This window comes from Corvus brachyrhynchos, unplaced genomic scaffold (assembly GCF_000691975.1).
Source record: "Corvus brachyrhynchos isolate BGI_N302 unplaced genomic scaffold, ASM69197v1 scaffold219, whole genome shotgun sequence".
Lineage (NCBI taxonomy): Eukaryota > Metazoa > Chordata > Aves > Passeriformes > Corvidae > Corvus > Corvus brachyrhynchos.
Genome location: NW_008240034.1, coordinates 907,059 through 917,620, shown reverse-complemented (window position 1 = coordinate 917,620; position 10,562 = coordinate 907,059). Strand labels below are relative to the sequence as shown.

At 43.0% G+C, this 10,562-nt stretch overlaps 1 protein-coding gene across 1 annotated transcript in view; it reads left to right on the top strand.

The window, feature by feature from the left end:
• Positions 1 to 10,158, top strand: part of LOC103622123 (guanine nucleotide-binding protein subunit alpha-11) — a 30,715-nt gene extending 20,557 nt beyond the window's left edge. Inside the window, exons 4-8 of the mRNA XM_008641023.2 lie at positions 943 to 1,097; positions 1,838 to 1,966; positions 3,208 to 3,337; positions 4,110 to 4,263; positions 5,856 to 10,158. Coding sequence (XP_008639245.2) covers positions 943 to 1,097; positions 1,838 to 1,966; positions 3,208 to 3,337; positions 4,110 to 4,263; positions 5,856 to 6,046 — 759 coding nt within the window. The 3' untranslated portion in view covers positions 6,047 to 10,158. The remainder of the gene's footprint in view (positions 1 to 942; positions 1,098 to 1,837; positions 1,967 to 3,207; positions 3,338 to 4,109; positions 4,264 to 5,855) is intronic.
• Positions 10,159 to 10,562: the final 404 nt, after the last annotated feature.

The window sequence follows — 10,562 nt, the reverse complement described above, 5'->3', positions numbered from 1 at the left end:
TTCCCGTAAAATTTTTATGACATTTTCTTGATACCCAACTCCTTTTACTTGGTTGTGTGAAGGGATAGAGCAACTTTGCATGGTTGGTGCACTGGTCTGCTTAGTGAGTGGTGGGAGCAAGGGATTGGGATATGATGGAAGGGATAGGAGGGGTGTTATTTTTACTAATTTCAAGGATTCAGGGTTGTTAAATGTGTTGGCATTTTCTTTGCATGAGTTGCTGTTCTTATTGGAACTTGAAGCTGGCAAAATACGTGCTGGACCCAAAAGACACAGATCTGTGCTGATGGTTATGCCTCTTTCTGCAATCCATCTGTTTCTCTATTAGCTACTGACCACGGATACAAACCTTTCTTAAAGAATTTTGGTCTCAACCACAGAAACATACTGATTTTGGGACCAGGAATTAATTTTAGACAGATCTGATCTAAATTATTTTATCTTTTTGAGGGGGAGGACAGTGAGAGTGAGGGCATGCCAGGAAAATAGATTTGTTTTTAGCATATTTTGCTTTTTTTTAATGCTTAGTATCCTTAATATTTTGAAGTTGTATTTTATCTGTCCTGTCACACAGTATCTTGGAGCTGGTTTTGAATAGCTGTAGGGACTGGATGATGCCCCTTTCCTGTCTGTGATGAGAATAGGCAGGGTGTGAGAAAGCTTTGCCTGTGCTTTATGTGGGGCATGGTGGAGGAGTTCTGATAAATAAAATCTGCCAACTTCACTTACTATGACTTGTGCAGAATTTCACTTTGGTTTTTATTTATTGGGGGTATTGGCAAAACCCCTTGTTGTGGATAATCACCTCACAGACACCGCAGGCTGTGGTAGTTACTGTAGTCCTTCCTTTGCTTAGCCACTGGAGGGTGGGTGTTTTTATGCCTCCCAGTTTTGCGGGTTTTTTTACTTTTTCTCTCTTTTCTTCTTCTTTTCAATCTCCAGGCCAATGCAGTGCTGATCCGAGAAGTGGATGTAGAAAAGGTCATGACATTTGAGCAGCCATATGTAAGTGCAATTAAAACATTGTGGAACGACCCTGGCATACAAGAGTGTTATGACAGGAGAAGAGAATATCAGCTTTCTGACTCAGCTAAATAGTAAGTATACAATCACGGGCATGCTTGTGGTGGGAGTGATGTTCTAACAAATTGTACCTGTCCAAATGTTTTTATTCAAGCCTAGAGTTTGCTTCCTTACCATTTGCTGCTTTTCCTGAGAGTATGAGGTGTTCTGGTGTGTGTTAAAGGGTGTTCACACATCTGCTTCAGGATATACCTGAGGCCAGAATCTCCACATTATTCCATGTATATTGATCTGGCTCTTGGGCAGCAGGAGTGCTGCTCTTTCTCTTCAGGTTTGTCTTTGGCCTACAGGTGTACATGGATGTGTAACTTGGATTTTATTAATTGTAAATCCATTAAGCTTGGCAACGTACAGAGGATGTTTTACATTCATTAAGTACATAAGTGTATTTTTCTACATTTATAAGTAGAAAATCTCAGATGAGACTTGATCCTGAGACATAAAGAATTTACTGTGGTTAAACTTTCTCTGTCGTAAGGACTGTCTTCCCCACTTCTATGCAGAGTTGATAAAGTCATTTTTAGTGTATCTGTTTATCCTCCAAAGGTGCTGGCTGGTGAATTACTGTTCCCCAAAGATGATTTCTGTTAGTTTTCCACAGCATATTTAAAATAATTCAGATGACTTCTGCCTTTCTTGTTACGCTACAGAAAGACTTCATGTAGCAGTTTTTACATCTGTATACTTATGTGCTGCAACCTAAGGTAGTTTTTTCTTTTTCTTTGTTTTTTTTTTTCCACTGTCCTGCTTGCAGCTATCTCAGCGATGTGGATCGTATCGCTACCCCAGGATATCTACCAACTCAGCAAGATGTGCTACGGGTTAGAGTCCCTACAACCGGGATCATAGAGTACCCCTTTGACCTAGAGAATATTATCTTCAGGTACTGGAGGTGTCTTCATGTTACAGCTGAGCTGAGATAGCAGGGAGATGGTTTCAGGAAGGATAAGTTCTGGGTTGCTTTAGAGTGTCCAGAAGCTTTGACTGGATGTGTGTGCTGTGGAATTATCTGCTGGTGGGTGCTCCTCTCATTGGGGTGGTCTGATGTTTTGGTTGTCAGAAAACTGAACCTACTTTTGAATCAGTGACACTTCAAACCCAGGGAACTATCTTGGTGTCCTTCCTGGGAAGGATTGCACTGCTGGCATCTCAGGCTGAAGTTGTGGCTTGTGAGGCAGCTGAGGGAAGTGTTGAGAGCTGAAGCCACCAAGGGCTGACATTTTCTGTGCAGAAATACTTCCCTGTACCCAGCACCTGCCTTGAGAGATGGTTTTCTGTGCCTGCCTTGTGGTCTCAGGGTGGCACCAAAACTTGCTGCCTGTGCTGCTGCAGCAACAGATGGACTTAGCTGGCTTCAGCCAGCAACTGAGCCTGGCATGACCAGGCTGAACACAGCAATCAGTATTCCTGTGTTTCTCTGTGGTGCTTGGGTCCTTCCTGCCCTTCCCCACCACAGTGTGGCATTGCCAGAGAGGAATAAAGGAAACCTGCATCCTCTCTCTTAAACTGTTTGGTTACAGAAATGCAGAATTCTCCTCTCCCTGTTTTGTTTTGCTGACCTCAGGAATAGGTGTAGGATTTTATCAAAGGTGAACCACGTGTGTGGCACTTCAGGTGAGTGCCAGAATAATTTTAGTGTATTGTACAGGTGGGACTTGAAACTGAGAGGCTGAAGTGTGTGATTGTTAAACAGCACATTCCAACAAAAATGTAACAACTGAAGAAAGATTTGGGTGGGGGAGAAACTTTGAGGCAAGCAGGTGCTTTAATTAAAAATAAAAATAGTTTGCTCATGTGACAGAGCACAGTTTTGAAGGACTTGTCTTTTCAGACTCAGGGCTGCTGCTGAGCCAACCAGAGCAGAATGCAACAAAAATGGCAGTGCTGATATGTGGGGGGTGAATTTGGCATCACTCACCTGTGGCCATTCTTTCAGTTTGTGTATTTCTGTACCAGGATATTTTGTAAACTTGCTGGTTTTGTTAGCAGGCAGATACTGTCACATCCCCATGCCAGATTAACGGGAATGGTAAAGAACCAAATGAATTCTCGTTGTTTGCTGGTCCTTTGCATTCAGAGAACTGCAGCTCCCTCTGTGATACTGTATGTACTTCTCTTCCTTAGAATGGTGGATGTTGGAGGTCAAAGATCAGAACGAAGGAAGTGGATCCATTGCTTTGAAAATGTGACTTCCATCATGTTTTTAGTAGCACTTAGTGAATATGACCAAGTTCTGGTGGAATCAGATAATGAGGTAAGCCAAAGAATGGGAACTCTGCAGGAGGGAGGGAGGAGAGGAGGAAGAAAGGAGAGGAGGGAGAGATGTCTTTCTAGTTTCTTGAAGGCTGGTACCCAGGTGCTTGGTGCCAAGTTGGATTAGCAACTATTATTGGTTTTGGCCTTCAGTTCTTGTTGCAAAGGGAACATGAGCCTCTATGGGTCATGATGTCCCTGAGGACGGAAAAGGCAGAGGGCATTCAAATCATCTGGACTTCTCAAGTGAAAAATGAAATTATCTGATGTTGCAGAGTCCCTTGTGCTGTGGAAGGCACTGTGCAAGTGCTCCCAAATCACCCCTTCCTCTTCCTGCACTGGGTTATTTCAGGCTTTGCCATCTTGTGAGGTGGTGACTGCAGTCTTTGAAGATGCAAATCTGAATTTTGGCGCTTGCTAATAGATTAAAAATATGCTATTAGATGACAATAGTTGCTCTTTTTCTAGTAGATAAAATATACTCACAAAGTATCATTGGCCAGTCCTCTCACATGACTGTCAAAGCATAAAATTACTTTTAAGTCTTTTGATGTGAAAGGCTTGGCAAATAAATGAAGCTTCAGTCCCTCAGATTTTGCATTTCCTTTCCATTTACTGATCCAGCTTGAACCAGCATCTACCTGGGCCCAAAGTATTTTGTGTATAATGTTTGAGATGCTGAATTACTACAGATCTGAGTGCATGTGCAGGCAGCAGAAAGGCATTTTAGTGCTCCTTTGTGAAAACACAAAGCTTTCTTTTTCTGATTTCAGAACCGGATGGAAGAGAGTAAAGCTCTCTTTCGAACCATTATAACTTACCCATGGTTCCAAAACTCTTCTGTTATCCTCTTTCTCAACAAGAAAGATTTGTTGGAAGATAAGATCCTGTATTCCCACCTTGTTGACTATTTCCCAGAGTTTGATGGTGAGTAGCTTTTAAGGGGGAACACTCTATGGGATGGAGGTGATTTGGTTAAAACTTACTTGTTTCTTAAAGAAAACTCAGATCTAGAAGTGGAGAAAACATTAATTTGAGAAAGAATACCTACAGCAATAAGAAAACATCACAAAAATATCTTAATCATGCATAGACAACTGGAATCTGATAGGATGATCAAATAATGAGCCTCTCCTAGATGAAGAACTACCCCCTCCAATATGCACTGCCAAGTATTAAATAATGGAAGTCTAACTCGCACATATAACCATTTTCATAAACATGGCAACTTACTGGTATTGTGGACCTTTTAACCCTCTAGTCAAGAGATGACTTGGGTTTTTGCTTTGAGAAACTGACTGGTCAAATACCCAAGTTGTTCAAATGATGGTGCTAAAAAATCTTCCTGCAGCTTGAAATTCTTATTAGTGTTCCATCTGCTGTTGTGGGAAAATAATATCTATGTGAAACAGAGAATTTCTCATCTGAAACAAAACTCCTTAGCCAAAATATTTTTTCAGGCTCTTCAGTTGAGTGCATTTTAAAGCTGGTGCGTAACACATCTTGTACAGGGCTGAAAATAAAATAAAAGTAGTGGAGAATGAGATCAGACAACATGCTCCATGCCTTGCTCTCCTGTATTAATTCTGTAATTATATGCTTAAAAAATACGAGGTAAAGGAAGAATTACCATTTTGCAAACAGCTCTCATCTTTTAAAGGACTGATGAAATTGCTCTTGGTTAGTTGTCCTCCCCCATCTGGAGCTCCTGCTTGGGGCACTGGTGGGAATATCACGTTTTTCCAGCAGGCTGGGAATGGCTGAAGAGCTGCTGCCCAAACAGTGCCTACTTCAAATGGAGCTTAACAGCTGGGGACAGATCCCAGCTTCAGGGGGTGTCATGTACTTCCATATTTTTCCTACAAGTAGCTTTTTCAGGGATGCTGCACGGCCTGTAAGGGGGAGGTTGTCCATCAGATTTCCTCTCAAGAGAAGGTATTTGCCATGGAGAATGCAATAACAGCAGTCCCTTGAAAGAAATAGCAGGTGACTGTTTTCTGGAGACCTATCAGCAACGTGAATTAAAAACTGGCCAAAATTCCAGGAGTTTTTAGCTCCTGTGAGGTGACTAGTTGGATCAAACAGACTGTACTTCTAACTGGCAATAACCCATGTTTCCAAAGTACACACTTGTGTCTTTCAGCCTATGAGATCCACCTGTATATTAGGAAGAAATTTACACCCCATTTCCATGGGAAAGCCTTTTATGGTGTCTGTCCAGCATCTGCCACTGTTACCCAGTGGATGTTCCCATCCAGGATTGTTCCAAGGTCTGGATTCCGAAGCAGGGTCTGAACTGACCCATCGGTGTCTGCAAAGTGCCCACTGCCTTTGTAGGATTTGGTTAGATGGCTGAAAAGCATAAGACACTTCAGCTCCTGGGACTTTTATCCCATAAATGATCTTAATTTCTTCTTTAAAGCTCTGTAACCCATAGGAAAAAGTGCTGATGGATCAGTTGATGGATCTGGGGGATGCATGGGAGTGAATCCATTCACTGGTGTCTCTGTTTGCTGCAGGCCCACAGAGGGATGCACAGGCAGCCCGCGAGTTCATCCTCAAGATGTTTGTGGATTTAAATCCCGACAGTGATAAAATCATCTATTCCCATTTCACATGTGCCACAGACACAGAAAACATCCGTTTCGTCTTTGCAGCTGTCAAGGACACCATCCTACAGCTCAACCTGAAGGAGTACAACCTGGTTTGACCTGCTCTGCTCTTGCCTTTTGAGAGGCTTCTTTGTGAAGAAAAGACAAAAATGAAATTTTAAATATGACAGGAAAAAAAAAAGTTTTAATTTTTGATGATGTAATGATTGCAAATTGTCTGATCTGTGGAGTGGCAAGTGCTCAGTGTTACCCTGGAGTCTCATGTCTCTGTCCACAGAGTAGTTGATTTCATATTTTTAACAAATTGCTTTTATGTCACAGTTAACGGGGATATGCCTCATTTCTTCAGCACCTTGCTTACTTTTTAATTTTTGCCAAGCAGCTAAGGCAGCCTCATCTTGATCTTTCCTTTGTTGGTAAGCCACTTTTGTTTTTTTTTTTCCCCCTTTAATTCCCATGGTATATGTAGAAAAAAACTAAAATCCCCAACACTTTCCAGCTGAGATTGTGAATTCACTGGACTGTGGGAGTGCAGAATGCTACTGGTCCCTTTGCCTTGTGCTATAGGGTGCCTCTGGTGTAATTTGCTAATCCTGCTTCCTTCCCCTCCTTCTTTCCCTTCCCTTCCCCAGGACACGCTCCATGGTTCACTGTGATGAAATGTTGGGGAGGAGCAATTGCTCTCCAACTATTGTGCAAAAAAAAAAAAAAGAAAAAGGCAAGACAAACAAACAAAAAAAGCCATCACTTTTCCATTCTTTATATGTTCTGAGTAATTTTTTGTTATCGATTATAAAAGGTATGGAGACTGTGATTTTTTTTTTTTAAATTATTGATGTTCTATACTTAGTTTGCTACGTGTTGCTGTATTTTGTTCATGGACTACAAATGATGGAAGCTCTTGGAGCAATAGCTGCTGAGCCTGGGGAAGTGCCTGACTGTAATTGTTCTTTTATTTTATTTTATTTTATTTCATTTTTCTTTCTTTTTTTTCTTTTTTCACACACATAAACACATCCCACCCGCACCACAAGCGCGTGGCCGTGTGCGCACAAAGCTCAGTTTGCAGAGAGGAACTGTTTTGTTGGGTAGTGTTTGACATCAATGAGCAACTTCTCTATGCAGCAGTTACCAAAAGCACACTGAGTAATTGTGGCATTCTAACATCAGACTTTGCCTGGGTTGAAAAGCTTAGTCTTGTGCCATCCTCTAGGTCTTTTCTTGCTGCCTAGTAGCAATCAAGCCTTGTTTTATTGCATTTTGTGCCAGTGTGTGAATGACTTTGTAAGAATTCCTCAGCCTTGTCCAGCTTGCAGAGTTTTAGAGAGGACCAGAGCTGGTGGGTGACAGACTCTGGTAGGATTCTTACTTGGGAAGATTGAGGATAGCTCTTGGAGGGAGCAGCAGTTCTGTCTCTCCTGTTTATGCATTCCCTGAGGCCCACGCTGCCGTGTCCCTCTTTGGAGGAGTATGGGATCCTCTTTGGAAGACTTGCACACATCCTTGCTCCAGGGTGCCTGTGATAATTGTGTTAGCAGTGGCTGATTGTTCGCAGTGGCTGCTGCAGAATCCAGAGAGCCCTGCCCTGGCTGCGCTTGGCGCAGCAGGAGAGGAGTGGAGAGGTAGCAGCACTTGCTGGAAGGCAGAGTGGATGTGGTTCTGGATTCTAAATGCCACCTGAATCTCCGCTGAGCTGGAGGAGATGAAGCCTTTGCACATTAGAGAGCTTTATTTTCCAGGAGCTGAGGCAAGTCAGGGTGCTGAAGGCTGCTGCCAGCCTGGGAGAGAAGTGCATTGGCAAGGCAGGGAGAGAGAGAGTGGGAAGCAGGAGATGTGACCCACGTCTGGACGTGTGTCAGTCAGCCATCACTGATGCTTCTGTTTCAATTCCAACAAGTAGCATTGGGTCCAAATTCTCTGGATCAACCAGATTGCCCCCTTGAAGGCTGCCAGTAGAAAAAAAAAACTATAAACGAGCTGCACTGTTGAAGGGGGCTGTTGATATTTTGTCTCTTTTGTAGACAGAGCACTACATCAGTGTTTTGCACAACCTTGTAAGAGTAAATCTAACTGTCTGAGATGCTTAAGATGCTTTGATCTAGAACACTAAACTGTGGAGGGACATAATTTTGAATAATTCTGTTGATAGGTCCCTCTTGTTTTCCAGAGTAGCCGAGTGAAGCCTCTGTATGCTCAAAGCACTACAGAGGAAGGCAAGCTCTGCTCCAAGTGATTAGAGAGCTCAAGTTGGAACAGTAGCCATGGGACCAACAGTTGAAGAGCCAGTCTGAGTGGTGATGCTGAGGGAAACATAGCATCTCTTTAGACTAGCCATGCTCTGGACTGCATTTAACCCTTGGGAGGAATGAGAGGGATTCCCATGAGTCAGACAGCTTTGCATCAATTTTACTGCTTTTTTTTTCATCTTTATGCCAAAATGATCCAGTTTGTAGAAACTGTCTTATAAAGAGGAATTTATAATCATCTTCATGTATTCTAAGTGCTGTTCCTCTGAAGCAGACGGCAGCACCAGCCTCTTCCGCTTCTGTGATCCTTTTGTAAATGGTTCACACTACAGCTGTTGCCAGCAATGAGCCTGGCACTGAGATACACAGGTTCTTGGAAGATAACTTCCCAGAAGTTTCTCTTTTCCAAGGTGAATGATGGTGGTACTTCCACTTGAATCAGAAACTTTTTTCGTCTTGTTTTGTACCTTCCCCTTTCTTTAAGAGCTGCTGCCCTGGCACAGGAGGAGGGATCTTGGCATCTGTCTCTTGCAGAGTGACTCTGCATCGTGGCAGGCAACTGTGGGAGGCTGTGGGCACAAGGATTTAGGGAATGTGCTGTACCTTATTGGGCACCTGCTTGGGGTAGCTGTTGGCCTGAGAACTGGCTCGGGGCGGGGAGGGAAGGGCCGAGTGTTGCGCAATGGCTCTCGTTGAGTTCCTGAAACCTCCTCCTGGATTGGGGTAGGAATGGGTCAGACCTGTACACGTCACCTGGAGTTGTCTGTGACTGTATCATGTGTGAGAAGATACCAGTGTTAGCACGTGCTTTCCTTAGTAAGCAACTGCTTGTGTGCCTCCAGCTTGGCCAGTGAAGTGTTCCTGCAGAACTGGCTCCTGTCTCTGTTGGCTGGCAAATGCCTGCCCTAGCAAAAGTGCCAAACCTTAAAACCAAATTTGCCTGTATCAACCTTTCTGAAAGTGATGCCTGTCAGAATTCTCTGCAGGTTGAGAGTGACTTTCAGAAGCAAGGTAAAATTGGGTTGTTGTAGGGAATCTAGAGTCTGAGGAGTTGGTCTCCTTGCTAACCTCTGCTCCTTGTGCACTTTTAATCTGTTCTGTTGAAGAAACCAACATATTTTGAACTAGTTTGAAACTTGAAGTCAGTGAGCAGAGGACCATCCCTTTTCCTTGCACCATTCCATGTGGATTGGCTACCTGGTGAGCAAAAGCCCCTTCCAGCTGCAGCGTGTCAGCTCCTGCCCTTCCTGCCTCCCCCTTCTCCTCGAGTTGGATTCTTTGGTCTCTTGTTGTTGCTTCCTAGCAATGTTGGCCTTGCGTTCAACTATGGTTTTTCTTCATGTGTTTTATTGGTTAAAAAAAAAAAAAAAAAAAGACAAAAAATTTAAAAAAAAAGACCAAAAAAAAAAAAAGTATTTCCGGAGTGTGCTGACCATTGTATTGTCCTGTACAGAGCCCAGGTCGTTAGAGTCCAGCAGAGATAAAGTGTGTTATGCAGCACCCAGTTTTTTAAGAGTATGGTTTGTGCCAATGCCCCTTCTTTAGTAGTGCCAGAGACTCTTTACAAGTGCCAATGTGGTGGAAATTATTTGGTTATACTTGTATATTATAGGATCCTGATTTAAGACAATTTAAACATTATCCTATTTAAAAAGAATACTATATAAAATGCTGTTTTTAAACCTTGTCATTTGCAATGCATGTATTGTTGTGCGTGTTGGGGGGCGGGGAGGGAAGAGGGTAGGGTAAAGGAGTTTCTGAATAAGATGCCCAGTGTCAGGATCTATTCAGACTCCAAACTGTCTCATTCCAGTCCAGGAGTGGGATTGTTTCTTGGAATGATCCCACTCTGACTGCTGGGCAACACGCTTATTACAGAAATATCTGATGGAAATTGATTTTCATATCTTTCTCCTGAAATAAACTCTCTGTTTGAAATTGGAATAAATTTTGTTCCTAAAAGCCGTGGTGGTTGTGTGTGTGTTTCTTCACTCCTGTCCCCCCCTCTCCTCCTCCTCCTCCCTGGTTGGCTCAGCAGGTTCTGTACCCTGTGGGACTTGCAGCTCTGCCATCCTGTCAGAAAATCAGGACCCTGAGGCATAGACGCAAAGCATATTTTGGTAAATAGAAGGTATAATATGCCATAATTATATATATATAATGCACTGTACCAATAATTCTGAAGTGTGAGCGGTGTCTGACTGGGCATTTAAGGAGCAGGGATGCAATGGTGGCATTTTGATTTGAAGTTTTCCAGGATTTTGGAGGAGGATTTCTAAGGGAAGTTGGTGTTCGCCGCTGCCTTTTGCTGTAATGTCAGCCCATTGCAGGCACAATTCCAAGCAGGATATCTGTTGGCAATAGCAGG